This window comes from Tenrec ecaudatus, chromosome X, assembly GCF_050624435.1.
Source record: "Tenrec ecaudatus isolate mTenEca1 chromosome X, mTenEca1.hap1, whole genome shotgun sequence".
Lineage (NCBI taxonomy): Eukaryota > Metazoa > Chordata > Mammalia > Afrosoricida > Tenrecidae > Tenrec > Tenrec ecaudatus.
The window spans coordinates 121909183-121930998 of NC_134548.1; the positions used below are offsets into that span (position 1 = coordinate 121909183).

Sequence of the window (21816 nt, forward strand, 5' to 3'; positions counted from 1 at the left end):
CATAGCATTGTGAATGAGGGGAATGCAGAGTGGGGAGCCAGGACCCATCTGTAGGCAATTGAACATCTCCTTGCAGAAGGGTCTCAGGGAGGAGACCAGTCAGTCAGGGTGCAGTGTAGCAATGCTTCCTGTCCCCACTATCATGATGCCAATTCTAACTTTCAAACCAGACTGGACCGGAGGATGTACACTGGTACAAATAGGAACTGGAGACACAGGGAATTCAGGACAGATGGACCCCTTAGGACCAGTGGTGAGAGTGGCCACACCGGGAGGGTGGAGGAAAGGTAAGGAAGAAAGGGGGAACAGATTACAAGGATCTACATATGAATTCCTCCTTGGGGGATGGACAGCGGAGAAGTGGGTGAAGGGAGAAGTCAGACAGTACAAGATATAACAAAATAATAATAATTTATAAATTATAAAGGGTTCATGGTGGAGGGGGAACAGGGTGGGAGGGGAAAAATGAGGAGCTAATACCAAAGGCTCAAGTAGAAAGCAAATGTTTTGAGAATGATGAGGGAAACAAATATATAAAAGTTCTTGACACATAAAAAAAACGAAAGAAAACAAAACAAAAAAAGTTCTTGACACAATGGATATATGTGTGGATTGTGATAAGAATTGTACAAGCCCCCAATAAAATGATTTAATTATTTTTTTAAAAGAAGGTTTGTATTAAACCAAGCAGCCATCTAAAGGAAGTGTCAGCTATGTTCACACATAGGAAGCACACCAGCCCTTGTGATCCAAGGATTGTCAATAATAATTTCCAATTATCACAGGAAGGAATTGTATTAGAGTTTAAATTCTCAGCACCCAGTTTGCAGAAGGCTATGGATGACAGTGAAAACCCAAAACTTTTTTGCAGAGTTCCAATGTGGATTCTGTTTCCATTACATTCTCTAGGATCATTAACCAAGGATTTGAATAGTCTTGCCCTCAGAGTGCATTGGGAAGGGAATTACTGCAGATATCATTCTCAAAATCTACTTTGTCGAGTCAATTCTAATTTGTAGTGATGCTAATTTGTACGATTCTAATTCGTAGGGTGGAGTTGAGCTGTCCCTTTGGGTTTCAGAGGCTGTGAATGTTTACAGGAATGAATGGCCTCCTCTTACTCCCAAGGAATGGCTGCTGGGTTTGAGATGGTGACCTTGCTGCTGAAAGTCCAGTGCTTGGTTCATTACATCATCAGGGATGCTACTGCAGATATCACCGCCATTGAGTCAATTCCAACACATAACAACCCTGTATGACAGAGTAGAATTGCCCCTGTGGGTTTCCTAGACTGTAACTCTTTACTGGAATAGAAAGCCCCATCTTTCTCCTGACTGCAGATATAGGCCGGTTAATATTTAATATCCTGTCATTTGTTTTCCCTTCTGATCCATTTTCAATTGGTTCTACTTTTATTAATTTCTACTTTCTTTTAGATTGAGGTTTTTCTGTGTTTTATTTTGTTGTTGGGTGGGAGCTGTATGATTTCCTTTATATGAAATCTAGGATAGGTAAACTTATAAGTGACAATAAGTAGAATAAAAGTTCCTTAGGGTTATTGCAGGGGTGGTTGGGAGGAAATGGAACGCTAATAATAATGGGCACAAGAATGTAGAAAATGCTCTACAATTGATTGTGGTGGTGATTGCACAATTCTTTAATATAGTTAAACCACCGGGAAAAAATGAAGAAGAAAACAGACTTGCTAGGTCAAAGTATTGTATTGCTGCTTAGACTAAAAACCATAAAAATGTTATCATTTGTTTCTTAGCAAAACATAAACAAATAAAAACTATTTAATATCAAAAAAAGAAAGAAATTGAGGTGCCGTGAAGTTTAGCATTCCAGAGCATGTGGCTAGTGTAACATTTGTCTGTCCAGCTCCAAAATGACCACAACATTCTGTCTGCATCACAGAACATATTTCTCATTTTTAATAGAAGCAATGTTTAAAAATCAAAGGTTTAAAGCCTGGCAAGTGACTGCTGAATGGGAGAAGTGGCTGGAAGCCAAGTCAGGAAGGAAAAAGAAGCATGTGCGGTTGGAATCTGTGGATCTAGTGATTTTTATTGCTAGCAACCCAGTAAGAGAATACACAACTTCAGCATTCTATGTGTGTTTATGGGTCAGCTTGTTTTGCACTTCAAAGGAACGATGACCACCCTTATTTCTCTCTTGACCTTCATGGTCATGCTCCTTGCTGCCCCATTTCCTGAAAACATACTTTCTCTTCCATTGCTTTTAATCTATTTTCCACCTTGTACTCTGCACTGAAGGTTTTCCCTCAAAGACCACTAATTATATCTTCCTGCCTGATGTCTTTGCTCCAATGGACTCTCAAATCTTCTACACCTTTATGGTTTCTTTCTCTCTCTTTTTGCCTTTTTATTGTCATTAGGTGAAGGTTTACAGAACATATTATCATCATACATTCAACAGTTCATACACATTCTGATTCAACCCATCTACTGCCATCCCCGTAGTATACCATCAGTTTGTCTACTCCCTTCCCTTGTTTCTCCTTGCTATCCCTCCTTCTTTGCCAACTCTCTGAACTTTGTCCTTGAGTAAAGGCTACCCTTTTGATCTCAAACGGTTGATTGTGCTAACATAGAAGCGAGTTCACCTCAAAGACCTCTCTTCCTTTAATATTTTCAGACTATGCTGTTTTTGCTCCTACCCTTGACTGTCCTTTGCCTTTCTCTTTTGCTATCCTCTAGAAATCACAACTCTATCTCGTACTACTTACTTACCACAATAACCCTCATCGTGGGTCCAGGGAACACCGGTGATGAAAAAGAGGCGTTCGAGTGATGTGTGCCTTTGGTCTAACAAAAGAAGTCTGAAATACCGATTAACAGCATGACCTTGGCAAATCACTGGAATTTCTGTGTCTCAATTTCCTTATCTGTAAAATAGGAATAATAACAAAATCTACCTCGTGGACTTGCTGTGAAGATTGCTAATTAATATTATAGTCTTTAAGATAATGTCTAAAACTTTATTTCTTTCAGCAAATAAACTGCTTTCACTGTTTAGTTTAAATGTACACCATTCCTTAGCAATCTCATTTAAACACTGCAAACTTTCTATTTATTCTGGGAAGGTTGACTTGGGGTTGTAGTCTGAGGGACAAACACTGGAGTGGGGATTTATTCAAGGCTCTCTTATTCGATATATACTCCACGGTTAAAAGGCTACTTATTTGCTGACAACTTCCTAATCTTTATTTCTTTCCCAGAACTCTTTCCTGCTGCTTAGATTTATCCAATCAACTGCCTCCTAGACATTTCCAATCTGACTGTGACCCACAGTCCCACAAACCTGTAGTTGTAGTTGTTGTTAGGTGCTGTTAAGTTAGTTCCAGCTCACAGTGAACCTATCATACAACAGAAAGAAACACCATCCTTGCAATTGCTCTTAGATTTGAGCCCGTTGTTGCTGCCAATCCATCTTGTTGACAACCACTAAACCCAGCAGGACTGAGAGTAACCCCTTTCTAAGTTCCTCACCTAGTTTACAGCAGCACAACCACTCAGTCAAGAAAAGCAAAAACCCATGAAACATTCTGATTATTTTCTCTCACCCCTTTGCTGGTTGCAACTTAAATACTATTGCATCTCAAGTCATAATGCATCTATCTCCTAAAATGTTTTGAATGTATCCCTCCCTTCCCATCCTATTGCCCCTGCCTTACATTTTGCTTGGGCCATGATCTCTCACTAGGTCATTAAAAGACTCTTAACCGCCTCCACCTGATGCCAAAGGCTTAAGTGGAGAGCAAATGTTTTGAGAATGATGAGGACAACGAATATACAAATGTGCTTTACACAATTAATGTATGTATGGATTGTGATAAGAGTTGTATGAGTCCTCAATAAAATGATATTTTTTTAAGTCTCTGAACCGGTCTCTTTGCCTTCAGTTTTGACCTCTGACTATCAACCCATCCTACATACAACCAGTGCAACACTTCTAAAATACCGATCTTACCTTTTTATTTGTCTGTTGAAAATCCTTCCATGGCCTCCCAGAGTCCTCAGAGTAAAGCCCGATCACACATTGGGCTAAACCCTAGCTACTTCTCCAGGTGCTTCTCTTGCAACAATCTTCACGTTTTACCCTCTGGTGGTTCCCTCCACAGCTTCCTGCTCGTTCACCCTTCTGTATTCTTGAATGACATCCTCTTCACTCTGGTATCCCATTTTTATTAGCACGTCTACTCTTATTGAGAGATAATTCCATCTTTGTTTCTATTCTGAGCCTTTCCTTACTTGACGCTAATTTGTTATCTCACCTTTACTTCCATTCCAATAGCTATCATTGGATTCAACATTTTGCCTGCCAGTTCCTCAGCCAATCTACAAGTTCCTTGAGAGTTGGAACTAATTCTCATTTATCTCTCTCTACATAGTCTTTAGCTTTCCATTTTGCCCATAGAATTTGCTCATATCCACCTCTATGAATACCTTGCTCTCTGTCCCTACTGAGAAGTTAGTTCATTTCTTCTATTTTTTCCATTAAACTTTGCCCAATTATGCTAACTTTACTAGGTCACGCTGTTGTATCCTGCCCTAGGGGCTTCTGGAGGACCTCCCCCAACATACATTTGTGCTTTGATGAAGTAGATCCCATTCCTAGTTGGACCACTCTAAAACATTCCAGAATCCTGCTGCTGAAATCATCCCTAGCAGTGTTACATAAAAATCATTTCTGTTTAAAACCTTTTTGTTTCCTGTTTGGAGAAGCAGCCAGACAACAATTTACAAAAATGCCAACAGTCTTGACCCTTCCCCAATCAGACATTGTTCCAGTGAACAACAGCGGCACAGTAGAAAGAGAAATACACCAAGTCGCTAAAGTGTGAACTCTAAAGAAAAAAATGTTGAAATCCAGTCAAGCTAAGAGAGTAAGTTGAAATGCCCCAAACTAATGGAAGCCTCTCCGGACTTCTGTGCACCCCGTTCCAAGTCCTCTCGTTTCTTTCTTCTTAATGCTGAAGAGCAGTGTCACACAGTTCCTGTAAAAGCTTGAGAACCAGAAAGCAATCTACCTGCACACAGATCTTCTAGAACAAGTGAACTCTTCGCACTGAAGCAATTCTGAAGGGGAAGGAAAGCAGGAGATACAATAAATCTCCCTGAAAATGTTTTGAAGCTCAATACACTCTAAATGCTAAGAGTGAGACTAATCGATGAAATCAGAAGGGCCTTCTGTATTCATTTGTGTTCTCTGTACTACAAGCTGTTTTACATGCTCCTGTGCCTTCTCAAGGACCTCTGGTGGTATCGTGGGTTAAGAGTTAGGTTGCTAACCCGAAGGTCTGCAGTTTGAAACCACCCATAAAGATTTACAGGCTTAGAAACCCAAAGGGGCAATTCTGCTCTGTCCTACAGAGCTGCTGTGAGCAAGAAATGACTCAGCGGCACGAAATTTGAGCTTTCTTCTTTCTCTCATTACCTGTTGCCCTACATTTATTCCAATTCATGGCCAACCCATGTGTTTGAAAGTAGAATTACTCCATAAGGTCTTCAATACTGCGATCTTTTACGGGTAGATCACCAGGCCTTTTAACTGAGGCACCTCCAGGTGACTTTGAACCGCCAACTTTTTCATTTGTAGCCAAGCACAAACCATTTGCATCACTCAGGGGACTTTCTTTCTCACGAGATACTGTTTTTTTTTAGTCCCTAGCTAGACTAAAAGTCCTTGGGTGCCATCAACCATGTATATTAAATCTTGTAGCCCTCCAACTGCCCGCCCTACCAAGTACACAGTATATGTCTCAAAATATGTTGACTGACTGGCTACCAAGTTTTTGACTCTTTTTTGTCCCCTCAATGGTTTTCAGGAAGGCTCACTATCCATACAACAGAGGAGTTTGGGAAGCCGGGAGGAAATATCCATCTATTGGCATACATTTTCCCTTAACTATGCATTATGCAGAGGTTTCCTTTGGAAATGTAAACAAAGGATGTCCAATGAGACAGGACAAAGAATTATATACAGAGATCAAGTGGCCAGAGTAGTAAGGTCAAAGCATCCCCCTCCTTAAATAGATTAAAGGGGGATCTTCCATCTGCCTCTACCACCTTCCCAGGCTCTACCACCCCCACTGACCATGGTTTCCAGTTGCTGGTCTCCCAGGTCTCTCAGATTCTGAGCAACAACTACAATAGGCTATATCACCACTGAATTCAGTTAACAAATCTTTAGTGATGCTAATCTCTGTTTCTGTAATAATAGGAAGACTTAGGCTTTGTTTACTTTCTGAAGAGAATAGAGGACAGGGAAAAAGAGCCAGGAGAGAGAGGCTGTATTTATGGTTCCTTTTTGGAAAGTCAATCTGTGACAAAAACATTTGCAAACAATAGGGAAGGGGAACAGGTTTGGCAGGAAAAGAGCCTATTCCAGTTTTCTCAGAAGTGCCTTAACTGGTATCCTCCACCTCCGCCCAATTTGAACTGCCTGGCTTGCATTGTAAATATAGTCATTCGCTACAGACAAATCTAGATTAGAAGCAGTGAGAAAACTGGCAGCATCCTACAATTAATTTCATTTTATGAAGTATTTATAAGTATTTATGCCGTCTCACGTCCCTTCTTTAACTGCATTTCTAGTCCTGGGGCTTGTCCTGAAGCCTTCTGGACACATAGGCTCTGTGTTGAATGACTATAATAAGTACCCTGATTCACCCTATTATTAAGGGTTAGTTAAGAGCATGTCCCTAACCTTTCAGAAGCTATGATGTCATAGAAGACAATCGTGGTATTCCATCAACCATCCCTTAGGGCCCCTGTCAAAGACAGAAATCCTAAATTGTTTAGACTGCAAAAGTTAACTCCTAAAATATGTTTTCACCCTTGGCATATAATGCTGTGCTTTACTTTTCCTGGATTTAATTGTCTTTATTTCCTGCACATGCTTATCTACATCAGATGGATTTTCTATTGTATAATCTTTCCCTTCGAGGAAAGAAACCATGTCAGCGCTGTTTGTTTCATCGTACCTGGGTATAGTGCCACACATACAAACAGATGGGATCGTTCGAATGCTTGACCATTTGTGTAGCCAGAGCAGTGACCTATATGATAGGTTCTAACAAACATCCCTAAGGATGTCTTAAGGATCTTAAACACCTCTACTGCTGGTTTATCTGCCCTCCTACTTTATTTCTACCTGGCAGCACTAAGGTAATTTCTTTGGGCTTAGGTGGGAATAAAAAGTCTGAAAGGCTCTGTTAAAATATCACCTGTTATCTAAAGGGTCAGAATGAGTCCTCCTCTACTAACACAATGATGGGATTGTTTTGAAACTAACTCCTGCCACTTGAGCCCAGTGGAGGCCCTCAATATTAAGGTTTGCTTGGTGGGATGAGCTGGGAAAGGCGAGAACAGGGCTATGATTGGATGAGGCTGGCCACAGTGATAAACTTACCAGGGATGGACAGATTGGATGTTAAGGATGTACTAGGGTAAACCGATGTAAATTTTCATATTAATGATATGCAAGATGATTGGCCACTTTGACTATAATATGCTCTGTACAATAGTCTTTTGGGTGGGAATGAATAAGGTGAGGATTAAAATTTGTAGCCATATTTTATTCATTATTAGCTGTTACTCGACCCTCAGTAATGCAAATCATAAGCCAAAAGGGCCCTTATTTAATTTTCTGCTTACAATACTCCCTTGTCTCATCAAACAGTGTAGATTTCGGTTAGAGCAATCTAACAGCGTAATCAGAATCTTTATTAGTGAGAAAGAGGCATTTGGGCTAGCTGAAAACTGCAATGCTGTGTTTCTCCTATTTTGGAGAGGAGGAAAAGAAAGGAGAAGGGAATAAAGGGAACATTCATAGAATCATGGTATCTGGAATCAGGAAAAGATATTAGAAGCCATAGAGTCAAGTCAAGCCCCCATTTCATAGGTACGGACACTGAACCAACAGGCTGAATGGCTTACTCAAATTCATACTACCCGTGACTTGCAGAGTCAAGTCTAGAACCCAATTTTTCTATTCACGTGCCAATGTTCTTTCCTTTCTTATGCTTCTTCTTAATTCCTCCGCCCTACTCCACGGTCTTCTGATCCTCTTCCACACGTCTGGGCATGTTGTCAGGCAAGACCAGTCCCCAGAAAAGGACAAATGCTTAGTCTAGTAGAGGGGCAGCTAAAAAGAAGAAGGCTCTTTCCAAGATTTACACAGTGACTGCCACAATGGGCACACATACAGGAACAATTGTGAGGGTGCTCCAGGACTGGGCAGTATTTTGTTCTGTTGTGCACAGGATCACTATGAGTCAGAACTGACTTGAGGGCACCTAACAACAGCAATATTCCACAATTTCACATGTCTACTCAACCATTGCCTTATGTATTGCATCTCTCTCTTCCATATATGTAGTGCACATCAAGGATTAAGTTTCTACAGTATGTAAAAGTACACCCTGCTATAAAGACCCAATAATTTTAAGACATACAGTCAGGGGATGGTTATTCATATAATTAGAGGATTCTTTGTCTAATAAGAAAATTTTCCAATTTGTTAAATAGGAAGTTTCAGGTGGGACTGACATAAAATCTTAATAGATTTATTGTTTAAAATAAACATTCACCCTTTTAATTATTGGTCATACACATAAGATTGGAACTAGACTAGAACTGTTATAGAAACATTTTTTAGATCATTTTATTGGGGGCTCGTACAACTCTTACCACAATCCAGACATACATCCATTGTGTCAAGCACATTTGTACATATGTTGCCATCATCGTTTTCAAAGCATTTTCTTTCTACTTGAGCCCTTGGTATCAACTCCTCATTCCCCCCCTCTCTTCCTCCATCCCTCTCTCATGAACCCTTGGAAGTTTAGAAATTATGATTATTTTGTCATGTCTTACACTGTCTGATGTCTGCTTGTTCTTGGCACAGGGACTCCATTTTGAGTTCGGCGCCTCCACCTTAGCTCTCAGAACTCACCCCTCGCTTGCCTCTCCTCCCCTCGCTGAAAACCACAAGTTCTGAGAACCAAACATACCCAGAGCCAGGACGTTCTTTAAAGATATGGTCACTCCACCCGTCCTTGACATATAGATAAGATTAACGACCTTCTCCCTTCTGAAGCACCTGTGTGCTCAGACCCTCCCCAGCTTTGATCCTGCCCAGCTGTGCCTGCCAGCAGTGGGCATAAAAACGCTGCCAGGACTGTTTCCCTGTGCGGTTTCAATAGCTCAATACCCTGAGTTGCTGAACCCGCCCACAAGCTTCTCAATAAAGCCTGCTTCTAAAACTTTGCCAGTTGGATCTTTAGTTCTGTTTCGTGCCCCAATAAACCTTACAATGTCCACCTTTACTCCCTTGGCTGATGTCCATCCACCTGGTAGGTCATTGTGACCAGTTCCCTCTTTCTCCCCATATCTTCCCCTTTCCTGCCTGGTATGGCTACTCTCAATATTGGTCCTGAGGAGTTTATCAGTCCTGTATTCCCTGTGTTTCCAGCTCTTATCTGTACCCATGTACATGCTCTGGTCTAGCCAGATTTGTAAGGTAGAATTAGGATCATGATAGTGGGGGTGGGAGTGGGGAGGAAGCATTAAAGAACCAGAGGAAAGCGGTATGTTTCAGCGGTGCTATACTGCTCCCTGACTGGCCCATCTTCACCCCACAACCCTTCTGTAAAGGGGATGTCCAATTGCTTATATCTCCACAGGGAAAGAGGGAGCAGACTTCAACCCAGTGCTCCAAGACAAGAACGCAACACATTGGCATGAAGCAGGGAACCAATACAGAGGCCGAAGGGGCTGGCCCCATGACCAATTAAGTGGACAGCCCCTCCTCCCTCCAGATGAATTCAGTTCAGAGCACAGCACCAAAGTTATAAGTCATGACGAGGGATGTGTCTGATCAGAGCACACGGAAGCAAATGAGGAGGGAGGAAAAAAGAGTGAAGCACATCCTGGCCCAAAAAGCCTTCAGGACGATATTTCTGCTCAGAGCAGCCAATGCAGAGAGGACCATAGGACCGGCCCCACTACAAGACACGATGTTCCTCACTGATTCATAGCACCACGGGCACAAAACTGGAGACACACGGTGGGAATTGTGCCCCCCCCCGACCCCACCACCCTGAGGGGAGACACTGGGGGCGAGCAACAGAGCAGCAAGGGAAGTAGAGCAATGAAGTGCCCAGGGAACACCAAAAATAGACTATGGGGCCAGGGTGTGGCACCCTATCAGACTCAACTGGAAAATACTCATAAAGGACAACAAATAGACCTTGAACTATTTATAGGCTTTTCTCTTTTTTTGGTCATTAGCTTTTTGTTGTCGTAGCTATTGTTTTATTTTCTATTGTTGCTTTGTTTTGCTCAGTATTGTGTTTGTGCATATTGTTGTCTCTGCATGTCTGGGATAAACAAGCCGGAAGAGAGAACAACTGGATGACAATTGGAGGTGGGGGGGTGGGAGAGTGGGAGGGGGGGAAGGAAGTGGGTGTTAAACCCAGGGACAAGGGAACAGTGACTGAAAATCAATGACAAGGAGGGTGTAGGAGGTCTGATAGGGCTTGAATCGAGGGCAATGTAACCGAGAGGAATTACTGGAATCCAAATGAAGGCTGAGCATGATAGTGGGACAAGAGGAAAGTCAGAGGAAATAGAGGAAAGAACTAGGAGGCAAAGAACATTTCTAGAGATCTAAATACAGGCATGTACATATGTAAATATATTTATAGATGACAATGGGGAAATAGATCTGTGTGCATTTTTTATAGGTTTAGTATTAAGGCAGCAGATAGATGGACATTGGGCCTCTATTCAAGTACTCCCTCAACACAAGAACACTTTGTTCTAATAATCCGGCCCTCTGAGATGCTCACCTTCCCAGCACAATCAATGAAGACAAGCAGAAACATTTTTATCCAACCAATGCTCATAAGGAGTCCTATAATAATATTTTACTCAATCTGCTTAAAACGTTGAGTCCTAACACCACCTCTCCCCCAAAATCGACATAAGTCAAACGTTCCAGCTGACATGTCATACTCTTCAGAGGAAGAGAGAAATAACAGCTTCTTTTACTATGCTCACTTAAGAAGAGGTTGACTCCTCATCTAAACTGAGATCTAAGACTTGATGTCGATAACAATTTCTGAAAACTTTACTCTGGTTTAACCCTTTATAATTCACAAAACACTTTAATATATCAATCTTTTGTGGATAACCAGAATACAAGGAGGCTTAAAAATTGGTGGAAAAATGGAATGAAAGATAATGAATCACTCTCTTGGGTAACAGGAACAGACAGTTTACCAAAGAAGATCCTCAGACAGCCAACAAATGCAAAGAAATGCTCAAGATCACTAGCCATCCCAGAGATGCAAATCCAAACAACCCCGAGATCTCAGCTCCCCGCAGAATTGATAGGGAAGTTCAAAAAAATCAGGAAAAAACTCCTGGAGAGGATATGGAGCGACTGGAACTCTCAGGCCCTGCTGGGGAGACTGTAAAGCAATATCAACCACTGTGGAAAGTGCACGGCGCTTCCTCAAACAATTGGGAATAGGAATGATCATATAAATAGAATGGAATTTTCATAGCGATTCACTACATGCTCTCTATCCTACAGAAATAGGGAACATACCAGGGCAGGTGCATGTACTCCCATGTTCATCACAGTAGCACGAAACCATCTAAATTCCCATCAGTAGAAGAATATATTAACAAACTTTGGTGCAAACACACTGGGGAATATTATGTACATCGTTAAAGAATAATGATACCTCATAGCTTTGTAATACCTCACGACATGGAAGGATGGGTAGAGCATTAGGCTGAGTGGAGTTAGTCAAAAGCAAAATGACAAAGATTGTATGAGCTGTTGTTAGAGAGCAAAAAATCAAGAAAAGGTTTTCAAAGCAAAAGAAGCAGACTTTGATGATGACCACCAGGGGTAGAAGGGGACGGGAGGGGAAGCAGTAGGCTAGAGGGTAGACAGGTGTGAACTTGAGTGAAGGGGAGGATAATATCCTACTAGAGGGAGACAGGCAAAAAAGTGGGGAGGAGGAGACAGAACATGCCATTGGGAGGTTTCATAAGCTGTTCACATGGTTGAATACAAAAATGATGATCTGATATGTAAGCTCACAATAAAAGTGGAAAAGGAAACAAAAATTTCCCAAGAAAATTTGAAGCCCCACCCCCAGGTGGAAAAGAGAATGAGTGAGGGCCAGTAAGGTGCATAGCATCAGTAGAAAAATGAGCAGGAGGTGAAGCGAGGAGAAAACTAGGACCAGGAGAGAGGAGTAGTCCTGAAACTATTGTGACAGTTACAATAGATCTTTACCCCAACAACTTAAGATGCCCAACTTCCCAAAATCCACAGTCCACTTGATAAAACACACTTCCTATCCGATTCTCAGTCTGCTTGCTATTCGTAAAGGAGAAAGAATTGTTTCCTCACACTACTATTGTTCCCAGCCCCCACCCTCATCTAGCACTACCTCCTTCAAAACAATTGTTATCTGTAACTTTTCTTGGAAGAAACATCCTACAGTTTTCTGCAAGTACTATTCAGTCCTTCAATCCAAATAACTAAGCTACATGATGGCAAAATTAAACAGTTCCCCCAAAGGCTGCTCCAGATCCTCAGAGGTGGCGGGGGGGGGCGCGGGGGGGAGCAGAAGGGGGAGAGAATCACAAGAATTTCTGTTACATACCTCAACCTGCTGACAGATCTGTATTAGTTTGGCCATTTGATTTTCTAGTTCGCTGTTGCGCTTTACTAGGTTGGTGAGGTTCATCTCCAGAGTTTGCTGTCATCGCCAAGTGTGAAACCAGAAGAAAACCGGAATAGGAGGGAAAGAAGAACAGACACGCAATGAGCTTGAGAACTAGCATGTGAAGATCAGTCACTCGGTTGACAAATATTTCAAATATTCACAGACCACTTGTTACATGCCAAGCACTGTTCTCAAATAATGCTGGGCATTTGCTCCACGTTGTCATCATTAGGGAAAAGAATGCAACCATAATTGTGGCTACGGAAATTCAGTGTCATTAGCAACCTTATGTTTGCTCTAGTATTTTTTGAACTTTGAAAATATTCCATGGTTATTTATCTTATCTTGCCCCCTTAATTATTCTCCCCTAGGACAAAGCGAGACTAGATGTTTTAAAAAGATAAGTAGACTAAGAATGTTATATTAAAATATTACAACTTGTTGGATACTAGGCTAGGCAATCTCACATATGTCACTGATGTTAGGTGCCATCGAGTCAGTTCTGACCCATAGTGACCCGATGCACAACAGATCGAAAGACCGCCTGGTCCTGCATTAGCTTCACAAATATTGTTATACTTGAGCTCATTGTTGCACCCACTGTGTCACTCTATCTCAGAGATATCACTGACTAACCATGAAGTAGGTGTCAACATTACATAGATGAGAAAACTGAGCGCCATAAAGGGGCGAAACGTTTGGTACCGTCAGATAGCTGGTATGTGGCCAAACCAGGACTGAATTGGAACAGCTAGACCTCTAGCTCTCAGTCACATCTTTACCTCAGTATTCCATGAGTTTTGTCATGTGTTAGTAAGAGTTTCTAATCATAGGTGAGTTTTACATTTTTAAAATGCTATCTAAGTTCAGAAACACTATCACTTCTCTTCATAGCTTTCCTTCTTCGGCACAATGGAAATACGCTAGACTTCAAAATACCAAGTATATTGTTCATCATAGCTTTCGGGTACAACATTTAGGGTACTTATGAGAAACAACTGGCAAATCAGCTTAATATAATAATGTACTTATAATACTATGCAAAACTAACACTGGGCATTTCTTCTGTGTCCTATAGAGTCAATGACAGCTAGTGAGAAAATCTATCTTCCTTATTTATGGCTCTCATTTATTTTAAGGTGTTTTTTATTTTCACTTTGAAGCCCTAAAGATATTTTCCTCTATAATCTTAAAATGATACTAAGATTCCATCCCCCATATCTAGACTTTTAGCCCTCCCTTCCCTGGGACAAGTGGTTACTTGGAAACCCTCAGGGGCAGTTCTACTCTGTCCTATGGGGTCGCTGTGAGATTTGGAATCGACTTGATGGCAGTGAGTTCAGGTTCTTCTTTGTTTGCTTGCTTGGTTGTTGGTTCCTTTCTCCCTCTCTTTTTAAACTCAATCGTGTTAGAATCTCTTTCCAAATAATCATTTTTTAATTTTGTTGACCATCTGTCACTGCTTTTGCATTTCATTAAGTTTTGCTCATCTCAATTATACATTTTCCAGGTTTTGATTTTTGGTTTGGGTGTTTGGCCCTTTATAGCTCATTCCATTTAAATCGTGGTTTGTTATTTATCTTTTTGACATAAATGCATTTAAGGCTACACATTTTCCTTCAGCTATCCTTTAAACCACATTTTATATATATATATATATATCCTAAAAAACAAAATTTATTTTCAAAGCTATGTATTTAACTTTTTTGTGAAACAACCTTATCACCCTCAAAGTACTCTCTATTACACTTAATACATTTGTCAAATCTCTGATTCCATTCTTGGAAACATTTTCAAACTCATCTGTTTGGATGGCTGACAGCACCTCTCTCCATTTTTTGCTTCACCTCTTTCACATGATCAAATCGCTATCTTTTCAAGTCCCTCTTCATTTGTGGAAACGAAGTCGCACGAGCAAGGTCCGGTGAGTCAGGTGCGTGGGGCAAGAGAGGCATTCTGTTTTTTGCCCAAAACGGGTGCACTGAGATGCCTACGTGAGCAGCTGCATCATAGTGGTGGCAAAACCAGGCCCACTTTGTCATACACCATTAGGCAAACTTTTCATAATCTCCATCTCAGCGGTTCTCAACCTGTGGGTCGCAACCACTTTAGGGGTCGAATGACCCTTTAATAGGGGTCGTCCCATTCAAAACAGTAGCAAAATTGCAGTTATGATGTAGCAAGGAAAATAATTTTATGGTTGGGGGTCACCACAACACGAGGAACAGTATTAAAGGGTGGAGGCATTAGGAAGGTTGAGAACCACTGCTCAAAACAGAAAGCTGGATTTCTTGATTTTTGACTTAGTGGAACGAACTCCAAATGCACTAACACCCTTATATCAAAAATACAAATGAGCATCATCTTGATCTTTCATTTCACTTGAGTTTTTTTTTGGGGGGGGGGGGTGAGGCGATGATGGTGTCTTCCAATGGCTTGACTGATGTCTGCTTTCAGGTTGTAAGGATAGCACATGTCTTGTCACCAGTAATAACCTTGAAAAAAAACAGTCTGGGTTGCTTTGGAGCTGGTCTTTCAAAGCACAGTTTCCACTTAACACTTTTTCCTGGTCAGTCAGAACCGGAGACACAAATTTTGCAGTGACCCTTCTCATTCCCAAATCTTCTACTAAAATTTGCTGAACCAAGCTCCAAGATAATCCAGATAACCTCCTCGTCTCTTTCAATGGACCGTCTTCGATCTTAGAACACAACTGCACAAGTTTTGTCCACATTTTCATCTGTTTAGGTTGTTGATGGACATCCAGAATGAGGTTTGTTATGAATCGACATTTCACCTTTTTGAAACGAGAAAACTCCTCGTACACTTGAATTTTTCCCATGGCGCTGTCCTTGTAAGCTGTGTTCAACATCACAACAGTTTCTGCGGCATTTTTACTGAGTAAGAAACAAAATTTCATAGCCGCACACTGTTCACTTAAATTGGGCCATCACAAAAAATGAGGTTTGAGCAACACTGCGTTCATGAAAAATTCACTGTGACCAGAGAAAACCTTCCCAGGTGACGCCACTGGTGCATTAACTCAGAGCTAGTTGATTGATGCTCGCCTAGTGGGAAAAACTGGTACTATGAATGCTCCAGCCAGTGGATATTTTTTCTGATTTTTTGGGGGGGTATCACTTTCATTATTATCCAGTTTCAAAGACTTCACAATTCTATTGCCATTTTGTCTTAATTGTAGTGTATACTTCGTATAAGTTATGAACATGTGTTTTTAGAATCTTACATTTGCGCTTTCTAATTAAATTACATGTGGATACATTTTAAAAATAAACAAAGAAATGTGATTCTTAAAAATAATATTTAAAAATTGGATTCGGGTACAATTTCATGGGGGAAAGAAAAACTATGTCATTACTTCAGTTTAAGACGAAGCTCAGGTGGAGCAATGCTGTCAGGTGAGCATTGGACTGCTAATCACAAGGTAGGTGGTTCACCCCCCATCAGCTGATCCACGGGAGAAAGTTGAGGTTATCTGCCTCAGAAGTTCTATATAGGGTCAGAATCAACTCAATGGTAATGAGCCTGAAGTTTCTGGAGATTCCTTATATGAAAAACAGAAAGCTATTTCACTGAGTCTAGATGGATGATCAGGGGTTGTATTATCCCTCCTTTTTCCTAGGTCTTCAGCTTTGTCGCTTCTGCTCTAAGGATCTGTCGCAGTATCTTCTCAACGCATCTCAACACCTCACAAAGGCAGTTCCAAATTTAATATCCCAACAACTCGGCCCATGTTCTGCCAGCATTCCTTCCCTTGATCATGCCCATTATTTCCCTGCAGTCTCCATGATTCCTATGGTTTGTAGTTGTTCAAGGTTCATGCTTTTAGTTCAAGGGTGGTGGGGAAAAGACTCTCATGGCCCAAGTAATGGTGGCTCCTTCATTCCTTGTCACTTATCCATGAATATATCTCAGAGGATATATTTATATGGATACATGTATTTCTAGGGTGAGTAGTTTAACCACTGCTTTTCATCTTGCTAGATCTCGATTCATTTATTTATCACCATTGAAGGAAAAATTGTTTTTCGCCATGTACTCAATTTTCCTCTGCCAAAGACACAGCGTCTCCTCTTCTTCTTTTTTACAATTGTAAACATTTTTATTTTATAAATTTTATTTAATGTTAATAAATTTTATTTAAGGAGTTTTACATGTCTTTGTCACCCATCGGTAGCTATTTAGTTCCTCTAAATCTTGTAACAGCTCATCTTCAATATAGCCCTTTTTAATGAGCCACTGTTGTCCAGTAGGCATTAATCTCAGATCTGTCAATTCTTCTGGTTACACCACTTTAACCTCCATTATGGACAAATGTCAAACATTTCATGGCTGAAAATTCTGTTATTCCCTTTTGGGCCCGAGAAGTAGAAAGTATATTTATGTTTTTTGGGGAACTATTATTAGTGCTAAATAGTTCTACATTGCTAACTTTTAGTATTGCATGAGCAAAGTGTTACAGGTCTCATTGTCACCAATGAAATTAATCAACAGTGATGGAAGCAAAACCTGTCATCCTTTCAGCCATCATCTTAACTTCTTTAATCCTGCTAACATGTTAATCTGTGGCCTTCTCCTGAGCAAAGGGAAGAGATGGAAAAGGTGAAAACAAGAGAATGGTAGCCAACATTGATATGGACAAGGTCTCTAAGTTAAATAGCTGTCAGAAAAGCAATGAAATGGAAGTTCTGAGACTTGATACAACAAAAGCATTGACCATATATTCATGGCAAAATAACTTCACAGATAAAAGAGAACGTGAAATTAAGATGGGTGTTGAAGGCTACGTAGACTTTGAATGGATAAAGATGGATGGGGTGAAGATATAGCATCTGGGGTTCTTAAAGGCTGGAAGTGAAACAAGGAGCCATCCAGCAGAGAGCTCACATGGAAGAAGCACACCAGTCTGTGTGATCATGAGGTGTCATCGGGATCGGGTAACAGGCATCAGAAGACTCATAACAAACAAACAAAAACATATTGTTAAGAACAAGGAAGGTCGGAGCAGAGACCCTAAGCTCATCTGTTGACAATGGGACACCCCTACAGAGGGGTCACAGGAAGGGATGAGCCAACCAAGGTGCAGTAAAGCACCGATGAAACACACAATATTCTTCTGGTTCCTTGAGGCTTTCTGAACACCCCCCCACACCATGACCACCACCAACCATCCTCCCAGTGCTCTCTTACTTCGGACTAGACCGGAGCATGTACTCAGGTATAGATATGGGATAAGAAGAGCTCTCACGACACACAGAATCCAGAAGCAGGAATGTGAATAGTGGTATGAGAAGAGTAGGAACAAGGGGGGGGGGGTTGAGGAGGAGGGAAGGAAGCGGGAACCGATCATAATGATCAACACACAACCACACACACCCCTCTAGGGGGAAGGTCAACAGAAACCATGGGAGAAGGGAGACAACCGTCATTGTGAGATATGAAAATAATAACCATTTATAATCTATCAAGGGGTGATGAAGTTGGGGGGGGCGAGAGGAGCTGATACCAAGGGCTCAATAGAAACTAATTGTGTAGAAAAGAATAATAGCAACATATATATAAATATGCCTGATACAAATGATTGTAATAAGATTTTTTTAAGAGCCCCTAATAAAATGAACTTTTAATTAAAAAACAAAGATGGGTGGGGTGGGGTTCTGGAGAAAGTCATAAGAAAACGTAAAAAGATATAAAGTTTTGGGCATTTTCAGGGAACCATAGTTTAGCTTCTCTAGAACAAGGGATCTCAGTTTTGCTAGGACACAGGGTGCTGGGAGACAAGACTGGAAATCAGCTAGAAAACCCCTTACAAAGGCCTTGACCCCCTTACAAAGGAACTCAGCTAGCGGACCCTTACACTACTCTAGGAGAGTAACGCATCCTTATTTCTTGAAGCAATGTGGGTTTACAATGTGGGTTTGCTTGAGCAAGGCAATGCCATAATGAGGGCTGCGTCAAAGTGATTAACCTTACTCAAAACATGGAGCAGAATGAGATAGGAGAGCCCAGTTAGAAGGCAGTTGCAATATTCCAGGTAGTTGGAAAACAGAATCTGGGCAAAGTTGTGAGAATAATCAAGAGAAAAGTGAGTTTGAAGAGAATATTTGTCATTGTTAAATCTGCAGAGGGTGCAAGAAGTATAAGGGTGGATAAAAAGCAGTTGAATTTAGTCATTAGGGGTCACCTATGACCTTGTGTGGTAAAAAATTCAGTAGAGTTTTAGAAACAAGTGGCAAATTATATGGCATTGAAGACTAAGTCTGTTGTAACAGAAGCTGAGGCTACGAATCGACTACTCTTCAGAAGTACGCCCTTAAAGTGAGTGTAATAGAGCTGCAGTTTAAAAAAGGTTCTGTTTAAGTTGGAGATTGGGCATTGGTTTGGACCCAATCAGTTGGTGGTTCCCCCTAGGCTAACATAGTACAGTACATAGTAAACAAGTCACTGTGAGTTGATGCTGCCTCACAGTGATGTAGGCCAGGGTAGAACTGCCTCCGTGAGTTCCAAGATTTTAACTCTTGACAGCAGAAACCCCCACCTTTCTCCCCCAGAGCAGTTAGTTGTTAGTTTCGAACTGCTGACTTTGGGAATCTCAGGCCACCAGGACTCCTTAAAGATTTCTAGATCGATGGAAATCCCATGTATCAAAAATGCCTTACAGTCAAGCATCACTTAACATCCACATTCCATCAGGGGGTTTGGACCTTGTGCAAACACTTTAGCATAGTCTGGGCCTGCTTTTTCTTTAAGCATTCTCAATCAGCTTTGTGCTTTAGCAGTGGCCATCAGTGTGTGAAAGGGAGAAAAATGTGTTTTGTCTATCGATAAGGGGGCTTCAAAAAGTTCATGATCTGCTCATTCCATTTTTTTCCGCACATGTTTGGAGCCCCTTCCTCTGGTAATGGTTTCACTCCCATTTGGGGCAGCTCTTAGTGCCTTTCTGTGAAGCTGATCTTTTGACAGTTTGGAGAATTTTTCTTCTTTGCTGTACAGGATTGTTGTGGGTTGCTGAGTGGGATAGGCTTAAATCAGAAACTATAGCTTTCACTGATTTTCAATCTGTATGGTTTGTTTGTTTTTTTAAACTTCTAAAGTGATACTTCTCCTTTGCCTCCTGCTGGCTGCGATCCTACAGCTGGCAGCCATGATGCACTTCCTGGTAATATTTTCAAAAGAAAATTAAACAGGGAGGCAATGCTATAACATTCAAGACATGCATGCAACTGCCTCTAAGTTGAAGCTATAGAGGCAGCAGCATCCAACTGCCTGTAAGTTTACTATGACCCAGTAAACTTTTAGATAGGATGTACAGTATGTATATAAGCCAGAACAAGCAAATAGATATGCAAGTAGTCGGGGTTGCACTGCAGGGTAAGCATGGCTTCTAACCTCAAGGTTGGGGTTCAAACCCACTGGCAGCTCCGTAGGAGAAAGATGAGGCTGCCATCCCTTGTAAGGATTTAGTGCTTTGGAAACCCTGTGGAGCAGCTTTACTTTGCCCGCCTAGAGAGTCGCAGTGAGTTGAAAACGACTAGAAAGCAGTGGGTTTGGGTTATACCATTCTATGTCTAGCAGGGCAATCACTTTATAGACAAGAGAACTTACAAAAATATGTTTTCTCGACCTGAATTTGTACTCGGTGCAAGTATCTCTTAATTTTTTCATGACAGAAATAGTTTCCCTGGCTTTCTGAATGCCGATGGGGTTCTTCTCCCTCTTACACATTATTTGTTCTTTTTTGTCTGTATACTAATAGGATCTTATCCTTACCACCTAAATGGATTTGTTTTTCTTTGCTTTCTGTTGGGTTTCCCAGCTGTGAAGCACAGGAGGAGGGAGGTATAATGATAATAGGATACAAGGAGTTATAGGGCAGGCAGGAGTGGAGGATGGACGATAAGGAGGGAATTGCACAATTGCACAACACATTTTAAAGGCGATTTCATCATGGGGGGGACTCTAAAATAGGTGTGGTGGTGATTGTACAATTCCCCTTGATATGACTGAATGATTGAACTATTCAAATGTATGATATGGTACATTATGTACCAATAAAACTGCTAGGAAAGAAAGAAAAATATGTTGTCTGAGGGCAGCTGTTGCATTAGCTATGTCCCATTCACCAGTCAGGATTTATAACCTCATGGGACCATAGATGTGGCTGTGGTAGGAAGTTATATTGACATATTAAGTAACTAAAACATAGCGTGATGAACCCAGAGCAAATAAATATTAGAAATCTGTGTTTCCAGCTACAATATGATTCCATTAAAACGCAGGATTCCATGGGGAGAATGTTGCTTAACAAGTACACACAACCTGTTGCAACACTTGTCACGAAGCTGCTGTCTTATAAATAATGCATACTGCAGAGGCAGGCTAGGGCCCCTGCTGTGTGTCACTCATTTATGGCCCACTACGGAGACTCATGGTTTCTACAAAGCCACTGAAAACAAAAATTAAGGCTGAACACATAATTTGGGGTCTGTTGAGATTATGGAACTTGGGTTTTGCCATCGCAAAACTGTGGTAAATGATCACTTTTCTCAGTCCCCCTGGCAATTTGCAGAATGCCAGCACATTTTCACAACCCAGAACTAGGACTGACAAGATGGCTCTAATTCCAACCTTACTTCATTAATATGAAAATGCCTTGAAAAATAAATCTTTGGCTAATGAAACCACCATCTGTTGATGGCTTTTTGCCACTGTTTTCTTACACGACGAGACATAATTTGAGGAAAACACTGAACATTTACTTACTCACTTCCGATTCATTTACAAGGAATTAAAGCCTCCTCTCAAATTGGAATTGATTCTCGATAATGAACATATGCAAAGGGAAGCAATTATGTAGTCTATTTCCTCACCCTCCTCTCTCTGGGCCTAGCACTGATGAATCATTTCAAACTGAAAACATGGGAGGCCACTCCAGGTTTTAACGATTTGATTTGGCCAAGTAATTATCTTGTCTATTACTCGGATGGAGTAAACAAGGAGTGTAGTGTGTGTGT

At 41.1% G+C, this 21816-nt stretch overlaps 1 protein-coding gene and 1 pseudogene across 4 annotated transcripts in view; both read right to left on the minus strand.

Annotated features, from left to right (window-relative positions):
- MID2 (midline 2) overlaps positions 1–21816 on the minus strand; it is a 133315-nt gene that overhangs the window by 78368 nt on the left and 33131 nt on the right. For 3 of the 4 annotated variants that reach the window (XM_075539210.1, XM_075539211.1, XM_075539208.1), the window contains one exon: positions 12719–12814. The exons of the other annotated variant lie outside the window; for it this stretch is intronic. In XM_075539210.1, the coding sequence (XP_075395325.1) occupies positions 12719–12814 (96 nt within the window). The remainder of the gene's footprint in view (positions 1–12718; positions 12815–21816) is intronic. 4 annotated transcript variants of the gene reach the window in all.
- On the minus strand, positions 17254–17373 carry LOC142435417 (small nucleolar RNA SNORA1; annotated as a pseudogene).